At 34.1% G+C, this 20,902-nt stretch overlaps 1 protein-coding gene across 1 annotated transcript in view; it reads left to right on the top strand.

The window, feature by feature from the left end:
• Positions 1-19,577, top strand: part of LOC149789247 (muscle calcium channel subunit alpha-1-like) — a 335,403-nt gene extending 315,826 nt beyond the window's left edge. The window contains exon 43 of the mRNA XM_089975421.1: positions 6,845-19,577. Within this exon, the coding sequence (XP_089831547.1) occupies positions 6,845-6,880 (36 nt within the window). The 3' untranslated portion in view covers positions 6,881-19,577. The remainder of the gene's footprint in view (positions 1-6,844) is intronic.
• The last annotated feature ends 1,325 nt before the right edge of the window (positions 19,578-20,902 follow it).

Here is a 20,902-nt window from a genome sequence, read left to right as displayed (position 1 = left end):
ATGGCCCTTGGCAATTAACTTTATATCTTCTCATGGGATGTTGCTTGTAGTTGACATAAGTCTAGAACCATTCCACATATTCATATGCAATTTGGTATGAACATTTTTTTAATTCAAAGATTTCATGTACCTTATATGGGTTTAGTCTCATTTAGAGGAGATATTATTCACAGTGTGTACCTTTCTATCTTAGGTAAGCACAGTAATTTCACAAAAAGTTATTGGATTGCAACTAAATTTGGCATTTGTCTAATGAGATCTTGGGTGAGTTTGATTTCCAGTATACCACAGCATTGATTAAGTTATGGCCCCTGAGTTGACTGATTTCCATATTATAATTTTACTAAGGCTTTGTTGGATTTGCCATGCAGCTCTGTATTGATTTAGTTTAATCTCAAGTATTCTACATTTTCATTATAAAAGTGATGGCCCCGATTGCTTGTGATGGCCCCTGATAACTTGATCTCGTTACTTTTGCTTCCACGGCATAATTTTAGAAAGAAATATTGCATTTCAACCAAAGTTTTTTGTACCTTTATATTGATGAATAGTCTTGATGGTTTGTATACTAAATTCTGACCTGTATACACGTCTTTCATTGGTGAAGCAACATCCCTTGGAAGAAATGTTTTACTTTGTTTCACTGTAGTCTTGAGATTTTGGAAATGGGAAAAGAATTATTCTAATTCCAACGTCTTGGTAACAGAGACTCCCTTTCCCTGACAGTTTAGATTTAGCCAAAATAACACTTATTTAGAAATAGCCCTTGTTTGAATATGCCATTTGTTCCATCTGTAGTTTATATTTTTCTAGAAGTTACTGTAATTCAAGAATGAGTTTGTCCTTTTTGGTTTGGTTAGCTTTCTTTTCTAGCTGCCATACTGTGGGATGTATTGTTTCAAAGCTGCACTCAAGTTAGGTCCTATCACCTCAGCATCTTAACTCTAACTTTTATGACTACCTGCACTGTTTTGCCAATATGCATGTACAGCATGCCAGACTGTTGCATAAAACTTCTTCCTGAAATGTAGAGCAGCCATGTTGAAATGGTTACTAGGACACAGGCATATAATGCCTGTTGCCATGACAAAACCAGCTGGTCTGGTGACTACACACATTGTGTGATATAATTCCTTTTTTTTTTGTAAAATGCCTGCTATCACCTTGCACAATTGTATAAATATATAATTCATACAAGTCTTGTATCAAAAGATACTCATCACTACATTTTGTAAAAAAAAATCATGTTATACAAAATGTCTTCAGTTTGTATATGTGCATTCATGGGCTGTTTTATCTCTGTATAAACTACTCATATGTTTGCATAGTTGGAATGTTTGCATTTTGTGTTGTATTATTTGCATGTCATATGGTTCTAGCTAGGTGGTGGAGAGAAATTTGGGGTTATGGTATCTGCCTGGACGCCTAATCATTTCAGAAGGTTTAGTTTCAGTTATCATGGCACGAGATATTTCTTTTTCACTTTTCTATTTTACTTTGTGTGTGTGTTATTAACATTTAATTGTCATATTAAATTTCATACGAATTTTTGATAGGTATATGGAAGAAGTTTGATTTGTGAAGTACAGCATTCTGCTGACTTTTTTTAAAATAATATTTGTTCTTCATATCAGAGAAGAAAGTAAACAAATGAACAGAATCGTAATTAAAAATTCAAACAGATTACAAGAATTAAAGCTATGTATTAATGACCTTGATTCACTGGATGTTTTTTTCATGTCTGTAGTTTTCATTCTTGAAAGTACTCTTATGAAATTCATTACCACTTTTATAGAATTATATTTTTTATGTTTTAAACATGTTGTGTACATTTGCTTGATTTTGGACTATGTTATTTACTGTATGTTTGAGTAAATGTTGATATTAGAGAATCATGCTGTTAATATACCTGTGTATAATAGGTTTTTGTTCCATTTCTTATTATATTAAATGAACACCTTGTTTTCATAATTTATCTGTGCAATCTTTCAAATAGATATTACCCACTCGTTAGTCTCGCAGATGCTGTACATTCACTTATATTAACTGCTTAATTCTGTCTGTCATATTCAGCTGACAAAAGTTTGAAAAATTAACAAATCTCCCTGCAGTCAATCAAGAGCTTGTTTATTCGATATAATAACTGCTCTGTGGACTTGCTAAATTATTTGGGATGCCAGTGCTCATCATTATGTACTGATGATGTCATAAATAATGTCCTCATGACATGTATCTGCAGACTACAAAAATTACCTCCCTTATTTTACATTGACGAGTGTGCTTCACTTTCCAGATCTTTAAGAAAAGAAAACATCCAGCAAAACAAACGGTTAATCATTTATTGTTTGGCCCTTGTTGCACAAGACAAGTAATGGAAATTAGACAATATGAATTACAAACAAGATAAAATATACATACCAATAAATATTCTGATATCAACTATTACCATACATATCGTTTGTATATCAAAATATTCAGTATAAAATACAAGAGCAAATGTCCTCATGGACATAGGCCTGCAAGACCTCCAGATAAGGGACACTATATTTTTAGCACACCTCTATGAATTAGAACAGTACTGTACTAACCCTAGCAACAGGATACACACTTCACCTGATGATAGGATACACATAGATAAAAACATGTACACCCTCACTGAACATCATACATTCTTTCGTCCTAGTTCACAGGTACCAATTTGGAGTACATTTCACAACACACCTATTGGTGAGGGGCTGAGTTTGTATATATACATTAGTTGTACATTCTTGGTCAAGATTCTGCATCTAGCTCAGGTTTTGCACACTATATAAATACTGGTATATGTGAAATGATGAAACTCTTAATTGGATACATTTTGGTGAGTATTACACCTTCATCACAAAAGTAATTAAATTTGACCCATTTTTAAAGTTTCCCTGACTTTGGTTAAAAAAAATTTATTTAAAATTATTTCTTAGGCTCTGTTCAAGCTAGAATCATCAAACTAGATGTTTTCATGCATCTGTGCTTGTACCAGACGTTTACCAGAAAAGGTCACTGTGACCTAATTTCATATTTTACTGGTTTATGGACATATATATGTATATTAGTGTTTAATTGCACATGACTGCAATAATGGCTATATGTTGCAAAATAAAAACTAAATCTCAAAAAATGTAAAACTGAAGAATTGCACAAATAATTTTGGAAGACAAACCTTCCAAATAAATGGAAAACATCAAGCACTGCATAAGATCTATAGGATCAGATGTTAAAATGTTCTGTAAAATGTATATAAAACAAAAAATAAAGGGAGCAGCAAAATATCCATAAACTAATATGGTCAAAGTGTAATATTAACCATTGCTACCTCAGTAAGTCCAAAATTTTCTTCAGTGGTACATCATGATAAAGTTCCTAAATTCACATGAAAATAATTTCTCTTACCCGGTTCATTTGTTTTTAGCTCATAATACGTAGGTTTTTGGCACACAGTATATATACTATATTTGTACCTAAATTCTTGAAACTTGATGAAGGATGTATCTCAAAGAGTACTACACTCTCGCTGTGACCTATACTTCACACTTCACACACTTTGGTTACCTGCTGTGTTTTAAATTTATTTCTCTAACTGTTTGTGCTAGAATCATCAAACTACATGATTATATATATCATTTATTACACACCCTTACAACAAAAGAAGGTCATGGTGTTTCATATTTTACTGGCGTGGTTTGTGTTTTTGTGTATAGGTTATTGGCAAATAGTTTTTTTTCCATACTGTATGCATGCTGTTATACATAGAATCATGAAACTGAGTCAAGAGCCGGTTACTGTGACCCATATTGCATGCATTACTGACTTGGGTTCAGTCTAAAGCATGCCAGAATTTAAAAAGTAGGAAACTGACCTACATTTTACACTTGAGTGGGACCGCTCCGGTGGTCTAGTGGTTAGAGCATCCGCCTCTGAAGCAGGAGGTCGTGAGTTTGAACCCCAGCCAAGTCATGCCGAAGACTTACAAAACGGTACTAACAGCTGCCTCGCTAGACGCTCATCATTAAGAGGTTAGTGTTAGGACTGGTTGGCCTGGTGTCAGGATAATATGACTGGGTGGGACATCATGTTACATGTCTGCAGCATGATGCCCCAGTGCTAGACATCACTATAAACTGCCACACTGCAGACAATGTAGTGATATGACTGAAAAGTTGTTAAAGCTACGTTAAAAATCCTAATCACACACATGCACTTACACATGAGTGGCTTGTAATTAATTTTTGTATTTGATCTGATGATTGCATTGGGATTTTAGCTTCTGTATAATACTTTTATGCCTGGCATCATGCAGCCTGGTGAGAGGATGCATTTTTTTTAAACCTGCACTGTCACCTTAAAAGTAGGTGTGACCTACTTTTAAGGTGACAGTGCTTGTTAAAAAAATGTGACCCATATTTCACACAACTGCTTCTGGTTAAATTTGTGAACTTTATTAATGGCCATGCTTAAATGACTAAACTAGATGATTGTTAACATCTCTTTTAATACTGCTCACATACAGAAAGGTCACATAGACTTACATTTCACATTTTACTGGCTTGAATACATTTTATGTGTTTAGCTATTAGCATCAGAGGTTTTTGGCATACAGTGTACATGCTATCCTATCCAGAATCAAGAGAGAATGCTTCTTGATAAGCAGTACTCCCTCATTGCAGAAGTAGGTCATTATAGCCTGTGTTTTGTGCTTAACTGGTTAGGGTTAAATTCTGTTTTTTGGATGTTCACTTCACAGTCACTGTTCATGACAGACTCACGAAACTGTTGATGATATGCGTCTCTGTTATGCAAATCCTTATAATAAGAGTCTCATCATGATCTATATTTCATCTTCATCTTTTACATTTAGCTGATGACCACATGAGCTATGGCATGTTATATACATACCGCCCGACCTATATCATGACTGCCCAACCTAGTTCTACATCCTATGGGCATAAATATGTCTCGGGCTTTTGTTTCAGTCTTTATCGACTTTGTGACATTTTTTTATCACTGTTTATGTTCCAATCATGAAACTTGATAATTGGAGACATAAATGTTACTACTACACCTGTGCAATCACAGGGCACTGTGACATAAATATTTTGCTTTTCTAACTTGGGTTAAGTAATTATGTATTCATGTAGATTCTCCCGTATACATCCTCATAATCACAAGCCAAGATTGACAATCCACTGTCTTGTATCACCTGTGGCTGCCTGTGCAGAGACCTTCATGTTTTTCATGAATATGTAGAAACATCTTGAACCAATTAGTGCAAGTGTGAGTAAATTTTCTTGCCATTGTGACCCAGTATAACGTTTCACTCTGATCGAGCCAATCAAAGTTTCTCACCCAAAGAGAGTCACTTATCAATCAATAAATTGGTCACTTTCATTGATGTATAGGAAACTGTTACATGGTGATGTTTAAGACATATTTTTGTTTATGCAAATTCATGAGAAATGAGGAACTCTCAGCACATGGATGCTAAAGGAACGTAGCAGATTGTGGCTTATGGCTTCCGATGATCATGATACAGTCTATCCTACAAATAAAGGCCATTTCTGACTATCCATAATAATTAATATTCTTTATGATGTATTGTAAAGAAACTAATTAGGATAATTATTGATGCACCAACTGTACTCATATTTGTGGGGGTCCCAAGTGGCCAAGTGGTCTGAAGCGCTCACCATTATGGATCACTGCTATCTCACCTCTGTCTGTGTGGGTTCAAGTCTCAGGCTCAGCCAATGTATGTATGTGAGAAAGCTTGCCATTAGCTTCTCGTGGGTTGGTGGTTCTTTCCGGTTTGCCTGGGTTCTTCCACCACCATTAATACTGGCTGCCATGTATAGCCTATCTTGTGCTGAAAAATGGCATTAAATCCTATAACAACCAAAAAAGGCCATTTCTGACTAGTGCTGTTGGAAGTAGGAATAAATGTTTTTCAGTGGTAAACTGTTATTCAGTGGTAAACTATCCATAATAATTAATATTCTTTATGATGTATTGTGAAGAAACTAATTAGGATAATTATTGATGCACCAACTGTACTCATATTTGTGACTGTCACTGCAAAGTTTTTCAAAGCCTATGACTTCCATCCAGTAAAAGTTATTTTTAAGAGATGGACAATAATGATAACTTTTCTAGCAGAATTTAAGAACAATGATTGAAACAAATCTTGCTCTACAATCCATGTGGACAGTAATGGATAATTTTTATGAGTTTTGGCCTAAAGAGGGATGTGAGCTTACTGTGGCATGTGCAGGTATTGTGTTAAATACTGTAAGATGGAAAATCTCCTGGAATGAAGATAGAGATTTTCTTTTAGACTGTTCCAGAAGTATCAAAATTATGTGGATGTGTGCAATGCAGGTTGACTGAGACCCATGCTTCAGGAGTTAAGTCATAAGCAGAGCCTTCAGAAACAGAGAACCAGTCTATAAATTGCATACTACATTCTTACTATCTAGATGGAAACCAGAGGGATGTGTGAATTCCATTTCCTAAGGTGGAGGATGTTTTTCTTCTTGGTGTTTCACATCACTTTAATGATATGCATGCCTGGTGAAGATCCAACCAGTATTGAAAGCCAATGGAAGTTGCATCTCTAAGCTTCCATGGAGAAATAAGTGTTTGCAACAGCATGATAAGATTTTTCCATACCATCTCCAATTTTGGTCTTCTCCAGCACTTTCTTGTTTCAAAAACCTGCATGAAGTTCGATCGACAGCATGGTTTTTTAATTTTGGCACATGACACCAGCTGACTAGTGCACACTTTCACAGACATCTGATTTTATTTGTAGGCCCAAAGACATTCTTCATATCATCGCAAAGAATGAGCAGACCAAAGACATGATGATTTTCCAGAATTCATTCCAGTGTGGTCAGCAGGTGGTCATGTGATTGCAATGTGCAAATTAGGCCCCATTGCCTGAACATTTGGAGTTCTTATGGCAGTGTGAAATGTGACTTGAGACTGTGAAGAGGAAATAATTTGTGGAACACACATCTTTGATTTAGGAATGACAGTGAAGTTGGTTTAACTAGGACTGAGTTTTGTTCCTTTGCATATACATGAATAGTGTCCAGACAGAACAGAATGGATCCACAATATATGTTTGGAAGTAAAATACATCTTAGAAGGTTGTGTTAAAATATATAAACAAAACTCCAGAGTATCAAAAAAGCACCAGAACATACTGGTGGAGTAGACTTAATTAGGTTTGCAAGGAACATTTCCCTCCTGTCTAATATTTTTAAAATGTGATAGTAAGAGGAGTGTAGCCATTTAATTGTGAAATATTTTGATCTATATTTATCACCACTTTTCATAATTGTTTGAGTATAATTACAGTAAAAAAAACTATATAAAAAAAAAACATTTTTCCACTCTGAACAAAACAGATTCCACTGTAATCTATGTCATTATTCAGTTCTTGCATGAAATTGTGTAAAAGATGTAATTTCCATCCAGAATAATTGCGGCAAAATTGTTGTGATAAACAACTTTCAGTTTCCAACCCAGGAACCAGTATTTAGATGATACTTGATGATAATTTGTCCTTAGTTTTGGTCACTACTCTTCTTATTTTTTTAGGATGGAGGACTTTTAAATTTTAGAATTTTATACCTGAGTTTTGTTTGTCTGCAAAAATTTGATATAATTTTCACTTTTACAGTATATACTTCTCCCTCAGTAACTTGTGTGCAACAATTTCCAAACCCACACTAAATGTGAGGTGTGATTTTCTAAGGGGCTGAATACTAGTTTTATAAATGCATTGGGAATAATTGTACGTAAAGAGCATTTTCTAATGAAGTTTACTCTTTGTATAAATTACCTTTCTTTTCATGATAACAAACCTCTGAAAAATTGTTAACAAGATTGCTCCAAGGTTTAAACAGCCATCATTTTGAATGCAAAAACTTGTGTGATTTGTCACTGTTTTTTGTTCTTGTTGATCCACAATAAAATAAGAGTCCTCTTTTTGAAAACCTAGGGACATTTATTTCGTGAAACAGAATCAATGTGGATTAGTACAGAGAATACAGACACGAAGCAAAATGATAAATTATTTATACACAACATTTTGAATTTGATTAGTCTACATCACATGTTTAACTTTCATTCAAAAGTCCACAAATTCTGAATGCTGCAATATATCACTGTAGAATTCTTCTTTCAGAATTTGTAAAGACTATTGATTTGTCCTTTTCCTGATGCAACATGTTCTTCAGTTCAGCAAAATTCCTTTCCTCCAACATTTTTCAGTCATATAAAATCCACACATCGATAAAGTCCGCTTCACTTGATAATATTTGGCACAATATTTTTTCAATGTATACTGGTCCACTACATGCATGTGTATAAAACTATAGTTAATCTGTGACACGTGGTTTCAAAATCTAGAAACCCATCTGTTTTCTTTGAAACATGACATTTACAGTTACTATAAATAGAAAATATGGAAACTGTTTGAGTACATAGATAAATGGTTGCACACATCGACAATATGAAGATGATCAGCGGACAGGTCTGTGAAGGATTAATGTCACATGACGTGCCTTGAACTGTACATGTTATTTTGTGTCTCACTCACTCCTGATGTAGTCAGAAATAATCTTTGATCTGAAGTCGGAAACATTTTTTAAATATTTTTTACATGAACTAAATGGGTACCCAATAGCTAATTTTAATACCCAGGTAATTATGAACTGAAGGGTACCCAAGTACCCAGTTACCCATTGACACATTTATTGATGTGGGGGGGGGGGGGGCAAGTGGCTGAGTGGTCTAAAGCACTCTCCATTACAGATCACTGCCATCTCACCTCTGTCTGCATGGGGTCGAGTCTCTCGGATTCAGCTAATTTGGGTATGTGAGAAAGTTTGCCAGTAGCTTCTCATGGGTCGGTGGTTCTTTCCGGGGGTTTTCCGGGTTCTTCCTCACCATTAATACTAGCCACCATGTATAGCCTATCGTGTGCTGAAAAATGGCGTTAAACTCAAACAACAACTGATATGGGGTTTTCACTTAGAGGCTTCTTAGGATCTGCAGTTGGACTGAAATGGAAATTACATTGAGATCACCTCCTTCTGTGGCCTTCACAGTTGTTGTCATTCAAATCTTGCCTCAACTGCTTGTCAGATTGACATGGGATTTCATTAAAAGACATCTTGTATCTTGTAGATGGTCATTGACTTTGAACGTGGCTGCTATTGTGGTCATCTTCAAAATCTTGTTATTGTTACTTCTCTTGAATGGATGGTCATATTGACATGGAGTTTTGAGTAACAGACTTCTTATGCTGTGTAATTTTTCCTGAATGAAAATTGTGTGAATATCACCTCACAGTATGGCCACTTAAGCAGTTGTCATTAAAATCTTGATATAACTACTTTTTCTGACTGGATCATCACATGATAGGGTTGGGGCTTATGCTATGAAAAGTTTTTGGAGTTGGTCTCCTCTTAAAATTATGCTGATTTAAGCTCCAAAATGACCATCTTGAAGACATTTTTATGGTTACTTTTTCTGAAAGGATGGTTGTTTCAAAGTCAGCTTTCCACTAAAACACGACATCAGTATGATGCAGATCCTAAACAAAAATGGTAATGATCAAAATGGCAACAATACTGTTGTGAAAAAGTTTGGAAACCAGTCCTACTTGAGCTTGGAATAAAGTCAGAGAGCTTATGAACACAGACTGGTATCTACATATATAAGACAATCCAACTGCAAACTGCACAGATCCAGATCCAATGCATAATGTGCTGGCAGATCTGGGTCTGTGCAGTTTGTTAGGAGTAATCAATAGAACAAACAACACAGACCCTGATCTAAAGATGCATTATGCTATGGAAGATAGGATCTTTGTTGTTTGCAGTTTGACTGGAGTAGTCTTACTCAGTAGTGCAATCCCAAAAGTAACATGTTCAAACTACCATTGACAGACCATGTCACAAGAACTTGAATGCAGTTTCATTGCGTAGTACAATCTGCAGAAAAAACATTTTCTGTGCTGAGAAAAATTCAACAAGCTCTTCAGGTATGGAATAAAAAGTACCTTCAAGTCTCTTCAGGCATGGAATAACAGTTCCTTCAAGTCTCTGTGGGCATGGAATAACAGTACCTCAGGTCTCTAAGGAGTGCACAGTTTAACAAAAATGATAACTCCGTTACCTTCAAACCCCCCTTCTGAACTATTGAGAGCAGCAAAGACTGACTGCATCAATTAGGACTGTATTCCTCTGTCAAATTGATTTTAAAAACAGAAACATGGATATATATATATATATTTATGGAGTTTTTTTAATTTAATATATGTGATTGTGATTATGCAAGTGTGACACGTATGCGGTGTTAATATTTGACAATTCTAAGTCTACCATTTTTTTCTTGTAAGCGTATTAAATACTACATGTATAAGGAAAACATACACTTTTTTTATAGATCTGAATCTCCATTCATTTTTAATAGACTTCTACAACTAGATTATTTAATTTCAATTGTACAGCAAGGCTTTTTTGGGATCAAACCCACTGACACCCCTTCCACCATGGGACTGCAAAACACATTTTTTAGACTCGCCATCCCCCCCAGTCCAGCACTATCAGTGAGATTAGCGCATGTATCACTTACACAGATTTTTAACAATTGTAGTCATGTTCATTATTTGCATTGATTGAAACAAATGGTCCATATTCTAAACTACTGGGTAAATTTGTTTTACTTGGAGTGCAGACAAGAAAAACTGATTGTTTTATATTCTTTTGTGTTAGAACTATATTACACAAAGAAAAAAATGTATGCTGTCATATAATCTGCCATAAATTAGGTCCTTGAAAATTATTACTGACATATTTTTGTCAGATTCAGTTTTGGATACATCTAAAGGATACCTTGAATGATGGGAGTTCAATAACGTGGGGGGAGGGATTTAAAAAAAAATGTTGTGGACAGATTCAACCAAACTTGGCATGTGGATTCATCCTGACAGTATAACAAGCGTGTTGTCTTCTGTCTGTGTTTTAAGGTCAAAGTCCACAACAAAAGTTTATGAACTGCACTTTTAAGTCAGCACATAATAAAATATTTTAACAAATTTTGTCATTTTAGTTTTTCAAGAATATGTGCAATGATTTCACTACAAGTAAAAATGATATGAGGTGGAAGAAATGAATTAATATATTTCAATAAATTCCTTTCAACTAATAGAGAATTGGTCACTTTGAGTGGCTCTTGCTTGATATATACATCACCATCAAAATTTTTATAGTATATCGTGTGTTTTGTGCAAATAGAAAAACATTTGAGCATAATATTTTTAACTTGAAACTAGGACCATGCCAACAAAATCAATGTTCGAGTTTTATACAACAATGAACAGTCTGCACCCTTTCTTCAAATATCCATTGATGTTAAAATTTTCATGTCACGAGGAAACATTTTAAAATAACATTGGTACCTTAATTCTCCTACTGTAAGTGCTCCTCCACTTTCATAAAACGTTGAAAAATTTGTACTTAAATTTGTTGTTTCAGTGCAGGTGAAGATAATTTTGATTGAAACATAGTTAATGAAAATATACACTGGAAATCTAAATCTGTACGCAAGGGATGTTTAAATATTGTACTAATGATATCTACATCATTCTGTCAAGGATAATTATTGTATCTGTTGCATACACGGTGCTCTACTTTGTTTTTATACCTATTTCATTTTTTTCTTTTCCAATCAAGTAGAATCCTATTATTGTGAATTTTTTTATTTAGAAGAAATGTGACATATATGCTCTCTTAAAAGTTGAATATAACTGTAAACTGCCCAAATTCACCACATAATGCATCTGCAGATCTGGGTCTATGCTGTTTGGGGTAATCAGTAGAACAAACAGCATAGACTGATTGGCAACACATGTGATGTCAGATAGGGTCTGTGTTGTTTGCAGTTGGACTGGACTTAAAAATGAGCATGTATGGTAACACTTGATATTGCAATTTTGTAGTACCTGTGGCAACTTAGACATACACAATGATTTACTTTGCATTAAAAAATTTTAGTCTAGAGAAAATGTCGATCTTTTTTTGTAAGTAATGTAAAGATGTATATTTATGTAAAAACCAACATTATTGTATAAATATATTGATAGCTGTTAGTCTGTAAGATAAATTGTAAAATAAGCCATCTTTACAGTAGATTAAATTTTGATCAACAGAAAACATAGAACATATTTGTTATTTTCATAGCTTTGTTTGATATTTGTGCTGTTTAAACTTCAAGTTTACACTCCATTTGTGATGAATCTCATGTTCCTAATTTTTATTTATTTATTTTATGTTCCTTGTTTCGTATTTTCCTTCATTATCATAGATATTTTGGTGGCTTTACTTGTGATGTATTTTAAGCAGTATGTGGTCGTTTGCTTTGATGTAAATAATGGAGATTAATATAGATATTTTTATTTGTTTTGAGTTGGGCGTTTTGCCACTGTATAGCAATAATAGATAGTAATTGAAAAGCTATTGTTTGATCTTACATATGAAAACACTGTTGGCTCTGGAATTTGTTTAAAGTTGTCATATTCTTCAGAGTTTCAATAATTCTACCAAAGAATTGGAGAAATCTAACCGTTTCTGGCCTTTTCAATGTGTACCTAAGTATTATCCAGTTCAAAAAAAGAACTTTTCTTCTTAAGAGGTGATTATCTATATTTGTCACATTGGGGTTGGGGTGGTCTTTTGTAAAGACATTTTTTTTCAGTATTGAAGGATTTATAAAGCCATTTGAGAAGCAAATTACAAAAGGTAACAAACTTTGATGGTCATCTTCCAAGAAAACATTAATCAATTGATTATACTGAAACCTGAATTATATACAAGTTGTTTTGTTTTGGAAGCCACCAGTGTGTGTTTGTCACCAGAGGTGGTCATGCAGTATTGTCCATACACGACATTAAGGTTGTCACCTTTAGGGTAGAATTTTTGTATGTGTTGTCTCTTTTGAGGCTGTTGAATTATATTGTTTACCATGCAACAAAATGGCTGTCCTATTTTAGGATAGAGTAAGTTTGATATGAGAAAGTCATCCAGGTTTGTTGCCCGAGATGTGATTTAAAATTAACCAGTGAGACACATTCTTAAATTTATATAAGTTGAATCACAAAAATGTTTTCAGTGGTATTTGGAGAAAAAAGTCCATTATAAATGGTTCTGTTCACTCTCAGGATCATCAGTAGTAGATATTTGCAGAATAAGAGAAACTAAGTGAATAAGATTACATCCATTTGGTATTGGAGTTTCCATAATGTTCAGTTTAAGTGAATTGGTTGTTGTTGTTGTTGATGTAGGGTTTAATGCCATTTTCAGCACACGATAGGCTATGCATGGCAGCCAGTATTAATGGTGGAGGAAGAACCACCGACCCACAAAAAGCTACTGGCAAGCTTTCTCACGTACCCACACTGGCCAAATCTGAGACTCGAACCAACGCTGACAGCGGTAAGATGGCAGTGATCCGTAACGGAGAGCGCATTAGACCACTCAGCCACTCAGGGCCCCTTTAAGTGAATTGGCTGGAAGCAGATATTAAAAAAATTAGTTGTATTGGTGATTATGAAATCAGAGCAATACTGTTTTGAGTTACATTCTCATGAACCACAATTCATTCATTTGTAACTTGTAAAAGCATTATGCATCACACAAATCCAACTGTGAATGTTGTAGACCTAGATATGCAGTTACATAATGTGACATCAGATCAAGGGCAAAGCTGTTTTCTTGAAATTATTGGTAGAGAAAACTGTGTAGATCCCGATAGGCCATCTTTTTATTATATACCCATTTAATTTTAAATGACTGCTCTTGAGTTCATTATAGATGTGAAGTTAATATTTCAATACCAAACATTTTTCTAAGATGTACCAAATAAGTTTTTTTTATATCCTTATTTTGTTTCGAGTTTCATTCCAACTCAGTAGCTAACAAGTTTGAAAAGAGTGGTATGTAAAAATACAAAATCTCCGCATTTATTTTGAGGAAAGAACTAGTTTGATATGGTTTATGAATGTGTCTTGGCCTGACATCCTCACTGTGTCTATCTATTTACCATATTAAACTCATTCCTTCTGCAAGCTCAAAACATTAGATGTAACTTTGTGTATTTATCAACTGCTGGTTAAAGTCTACTGTTTTCACAATTTTATGCCTGTGACACGTAAACATATATGCAAATGTTCACAGTTTGGCCAGTTTCAAATTTTTGATGCATTTGCAAACCAAGTATAGCCCCAGATAGTTACCATTAGTTCTCCAGAAGCACATGACTGGTTTTTGAATTTATTAGACTTAGGACAGCGTAGCTAACATACGCCGTATGTTGTACAATTGATTCAAATCCAACAGTCAAATTATTCTTGCTGTGGGGCCATAATTTCTTAGAAGGAAGGAAAGAAAAATATAATAACATCACACCATGAGCTGGAAGCCTAAAATGCAGTTGCTGTTGAAGCTATGTTTTGTTGTTGGTTTTTGATAGTCCTATTTTAATTTGAGAGAGTATTCATTGGTAGCTTGGCAACATTATTGTGGTGATTGATTTAATTTATTACTGTATATTGCATCATATTTTATTTAGAGAATTAGCCATTATTGAATTTCATATGATTTGTTGTGTTGGTACAGACTGATAATATCTTATTTCATACAGTTTTATATGAATTTCAATTGTTGATTATACTATGATCTGTACTTAAGCATATTCATTGGACTGGTTTCTTGTAATTTGGATAGGAATGTTTTGTTTTGCTGTTTGAGATTGTAAATGTAATAACTTTGTCCCAAACATTTGCTCAAAATAATCCCTTATTCTCCTCCACCCCACATGTGAGAATGGTTGTCATATTATATATGATGTTGAAGATAATGAAATTATAGTTAATATTAAAGTTAATATATTACCCTCCATTTGTCTTTCATAATGTTTTGTACTTGTATATAATTACGATGTGTGAAATACATAATAGTAAATATCAGGTGATATTGTTGGGATATCCTCTTACTTTCGGAGTAGATACTTCTACTACATTTCACAGCACTGAAGAAAGCAGCATTCAGTTTATTTTGCCAAGTAAAAGATTTAAATTTTGCCAGAAAACTTGCAGCAGACATAAGTGAGCCTGGTAGCCATTCAAAGTTTGTGCCATTTTCTGCAGGTCATTATCATGAAATCTTATAATCTCACTTGCAATTACCTAGCTCTTTAATTTTAATAAAACTGTATATAAATTATCTATTTTGGGTACTAATCATAGCCTGCAATTATCTAGCTCCTCTCTAAATTTAATAAATTTTCTGTAAATTATCTATTTTGGGTACCAGTCATAACTTCATTAATTAAATAAAATAACATACATTTATTATTGAATTTTTGTACATATTAATTGTTGTCTGCTGTAAATTTTCTCCAAAAATTTTTAAAATGTTAAAACTTGCAAATTGTTTTGAATGTTCTAGTTGATATCATTTTTCTAGTGAAGAAAATGTGATGTGATATCTCTGCATGATCATCAGTGATTTATACTTGAATCATATACATAGTAATCTTTCAACATTGCAAGTTATTTATTGCATATTGTAATATTTAAATGCAAACCAGTTCAGGAGCTAAAGCATAGATAAGCGGATTGAACAGAATTAATTTTGAAATGGTATTATTGAATACACTCGCTTTTAAGACAAGTCCAACTGCAAACTGCACAGACTCATATCTGCCATCACATGATGCACTGGCAGATCTGGGTCTTTGCAGTTTTTACGAGTAGTCAGAAGAACAAACAACATGTATCCTAATCTGCTGGTGCATTATGCTATGGCAGATCTGGATCTTTGTTGTTCAGAGTTTGACTCAACTTATAAGTGAGTATAGATGGTACTCAGAAAGATTATATTTTAAACTTTTTAGCAAGCATCTAGGACATTGATTTAACTGGTTTATGTGTTTTTAAATAATAATTAGGAAATGTATTTTTTTTTCTCACCAGTTTGGTTTAATAATCTGTGACTTGTTATTTAAATGAAATAAAGAAAAAGATCAAAACTTATTTAATAGATTCAGTAGACCTCCATATACTTCATCTTTGATTCTTGTTGACATAGCACACAGAAAAATCATTATGTTAACAAATAAGTACTGTACAATATGTACTCGCTTGTAAGACTAGTCCAACAGGATGTCTGATTGGTCCTAAATGAAAATCTGATATCCAGTAATGCCATCACAGCAGCCATCTTGAAATTTATTTTATTGCTACTCCTCCTGTATGGAAAGTCATATAAGCATATGGTTTTCACCAGATTTCTTGTGATGTCTAGTTGATCCTAAATAAAAATGGTGCTGCTCTGTCCTCAAATAATGGCCACCATGACAAACATCATGAGAATCTTGCAGATTCATGGGCATTTATTGAAACAGTCTTTCACTCTCATGCACAGCTCTGCACTCCCCCCCCCCCCCGAAAAAAAACAACAACTTGCAAGATGTATTTTTCTACATATTTAATGCAGCTTGGTTTGATATAAAATGAAAGAAGAAAAAAGGGAAGTAATATATACCTTTCTATGTAAATAATTTGACATGTTTTTATCACTATCAAAACTATTTTAATCTGCTTAATGACTCAATCCAGTAAATTCTGTCTGATGTATTTTTCTGAAGTAATTAAGCACAAGTTTTTTCCTTAAGTAATTAAGCACAAAAAGTAAATTTATTGAGTATAATGGTAGATTTACTGGTGTACTGTATTCAGACCAGCTGCTGCTGGCCTAGGGGCCCAAAACCAGCATTTTGCAAAGCATACCAATTACAACTTAGAGGATTATAATTTATTTTTAAAATGTCTGGTCCAAATGTTGCATGTTCTTAAAGGTACTTTAATATTTTTCACAGTGAAAAAACTATATGCCTAAAAAACAAAAGTTCTCAGTTATTAACAAGACTTGACTGTTGTACAGCTTTGGCTGTAGAACCATCAAAAACATAAAATCTGCTAGAAATAAAAGTTTATATGATATTGCAAGGCCCAGCATTTAATCCACTAGAATAATTGTTACTAAAAATTATATTTGTCAAAGGTAGGGTACATTCTAAAAGTTAACAGGATACTTTATTAAAGAATTTACAAATATGTTTGAAATGATTATGAGCTCTTGAAAAAGTGAGTTTCTCATTTTTCATTGCAGGTTCTGATTCTTTTTGAATTGTATATTGTACTTTGTATGTTCTTTAACAATGCCATACCGCACCGGTGGCCTAGTGGTTAGAACGTCCGCCTCAGATGTAGGAGGCCATGGGTTCGATCCCCAGTCGAGTCATACCAAAGACTTATAAAAATGGTACTAACAGCTGCCTCGCTTGGCGCTCAACATTAAGAGGTTAGTGTTAGGACTGGTCGGCCTGGTGTCAGGATAATGTGACTGGGTGGGACATCATGCTACATGTCTGTGGCATGTTGCCCCAGTGCTAGAGATCACTATAAACTGTCACACTGCAGACATCGTAGCAATATGACTGAAAAAATGTTAAAGCTATGTTAAAAATCCAAATCACTCACACACACACACTTTAACAATGCCGTAAATCAATGTCTTGGCACCCTGGATGGTTGCCTGTAATGCCCACCCTTACAACAGCTCTGCCCAAGTCTGTACTGTTCATTGTTTGATTACAAGCAAATCAGTGTAATCCCTGACATGATGGCAGGCACATAATGTGACAGTAAACCTGTGCCTGTATTGTTCATTCTGTTTACAAATACAAGCAGTTCCTGATCTGCTGGCACATAATATGACAGTAAACCTGGTCCACACTGTTCAGATATACGTCTTTTCATGTTATAATCCTATCATAATGCTACATTATTCCATAGAAACCTGCAGCCACTAATAGCTTGCATGTTATATGTGAAACAGTACAGGGTTATTGTTTTAGATATAATTGCCCCTCATTATAAAGTGTCATAGGATATCACATTCCCAGATATAACACAGGTATGGCCATGGATACTATAATACTGGTTGAATTATAAATCCATATAATATACCCCAGTATAAGGAGCCTTGGCTACATCACAATTCTCTTGATGGTTCTTCTGTTTAGTATTATAGTGGCAGACAACTGTACTATGTATAATGTACCCCATTACAAGGCAACCTTGCATATACCACAGTTTTCTTTTATGGCTCCCCTGATAGTGCTGTAGTGGTGACCACTGTACTGTGTATGACGTACCCAGTATAAGGCGACATTCCTGTATCTCGGCATATTTTTATGGTTTCTCTGATTGGTGCTATAGTGGGGAACCACTGTACTGTGTATACTCTACGCCATTATAAAGCGACTTTGCATATGCCAGCTTTCATGTGTGGCTCTCCTGATTAGTGTTGTAGTGGGGAACCACTGTACTGTGTATAATCTACCCCAGTATAAGGCAACATTGCATATATACTCAGTATAATTTTACGGCTCTTGTATGAATAGTGTTATAGTGAGGAAACACTATATAATGAGTGGTAGAGTATAATGATGGACAAGATCAAAAATTTTCAATTTTGTTAATGATGCTGTGACATTGTGAAAGGAATTTAAACTTTCAACAATCTCCCCACTGTTCAACCACATGAAATAATATGTCTTTGTATCTTTATCTATATATTGTTTTCATGTGGAATGAAACAAACCTGGCATTACTTTGTGTATTTTGATGTGAGATTGTTTGCATTTTGACTTCATTGCTTACCTATAATGCTGCATATTTTTCAAGGAAGGTAAATGTTTGATACTGTTCCCATAATTTATTTAACTACAGTATATACTCGCTTATAAAACGGGTCCAACTGCAAACAATGTAGACCCTGATCTGCCATTGCATAATTAAGCCAGCCTATCAGAGTATATGTTGTTTGTTCTAATGATTACTCCTAAGAAAATTCAAGGATCCAGTTCTGCTGGTGTCTTATGCAGTGGTAGAGCAGGGTCTATACAGTTTGCAGTTTAACTCAATTTATAAGCAAGCATAGATTGTACTTTTAACATTTTGTCATATGATGTACACATTAAAAGTTGAATTAATAACAGTGGGGATGTGTTTGACAGATGAGGGTGATATATATATATATATATATATATATATATATATATATATATATATATATATATATATATATATGGTTTTAGTTTGTGCATGTACTTAAAATTTGATTCCAGTACATTCTATATTTGTCAGTTATGTAAGAGATGTTTTTTTTACTGTATTTGTATTGGAGGGGTGCTAATATTTGTAGTGATGCCACATTTCATTATTAAACTAGCCAAATATTTTATATAGAATTGACCTATGTCATTTCTGTATACTCTAATGACTTGGTAGCATTATGCTGCAAAAGACCCAGGTCATTACATAGATATCTGTACAATAGAACAAATCATTTTTTGCAAGGAATGTTGAAGATGTGCAATAAAACATATTCCTAAAATGAAAACTCTTTGCATTTTCTTTCCAAAATCAGACTGCTTTACGTTCAAATTGCCAGCAGTGACTGATTGAAAGTTCTGGTGAATTTGTTTTAATTTTTGTTACTATTTTATGCATTACAGAGTGCAAATGAAAAACTAGTTGAATATAGCAGGACAATATGGTTTCATTTGGCACCAAGCCTGATATAATGAAACAGAAGAAAAACTTTTAGTTCAATTTTTTTAGCAGTGAATGAAAGAATTTTATTTTCTTGCCAGGTTTTACAAAAGCCAAGAACACCTACATATATCTGTATTTCATCCCATAACCAATAAAGTTGGTTGGGGGTATTATTTTTGTGCCTATTCATTTGTTTCTAACAGCCTCAACGTCTTGGATATTACATCACCTACATTGATGAAAATTGGCATGTGGAATAACCCACAGTTAGGTCAATACACATACAAATGTTGAAGAGCATTGATGGGGAAATAGGATCCAAATTATTGAGTGTGTAATTAAGTAATAGATGAAAATACAAAAGTCACTCATATGAAAATTAAGTTATGATCTGGTTTTAGTATAAGCTACTGTTAACAGATTCATTTACAAACCACTTTTCTTGAGTTTATTTCATTTACAAACCACTTTTCATGAGTTTATGTTAAATGGGGACAACAGTATTCACAATCTGATGAACAAATGACACATACAAATGGACCCACATACAAATGGACAAAATAATATATCCTGTCCTGCCCATGGTCAGTGGCGTGAGGAAAAGAATCAGAAATGTTCAAATGTTCTTGGATTCTGTATAATTTTATCTTTGAGGGGAGTAAAATTCTTTAATCCATGGCAGAATCTTGAACCAAAAGTTTTTTCTTCTATATCTTATCAGGCTGCAAGGTCACTGGAACTCATAGTATGGTCCTCTGGTCACCTTTCGCTGACAGTAATGCATCATTCATTTATCAAGATTTGCTATTTTCATTTTCTTTGGTCTTAAAGTTGTTTCAGTTTTGTACAAATATTGCCAATAGGCCATGATGTATGACTGCTGTTAAAAAAATAAACATAAAAAAATATTTAAATGACTTCTAAAAAAAAAAAAGGTAGCAGAACTCAACCAAATTTGACAGAAAATATCCAAGCCTGAGAGCTTTTAAGATTTGAACATATTGTTACATGCAAGGGGTATCATACCATGCAAATCAAACACAGGCATGAGCTTGAAGCCAATCATTTTCACCCCATTTTCGAGAACCCCAGCCGAGTCATACCAAAGACTTATAAAATTGGTACTTACAGCTGCCTTGCTAGGTGCTAAGCAATAAGAGGTTAGTGTTA

The sequence above is a fragment of the Sinohyriopsis cumingii genome, chromosome 11, assembly GCF_028554795.1.
Source record: "Sinohyriopsis cumingii isolate HCF-2022 chromosome 11, ASM2855479v2, whole genome shotgun sequence".
Lineage (NCBI taxonomy): Eukaryota > Metazoa > Mollusca > Bivalvia > Unionida > Unionidae > Sinohyriopsis > Sinohyriopsis cumingii.
Note: the sequence above shows the minus strand (reverse complement) of the source record. Positions and strands in the feature narration are given on the sequence as shown.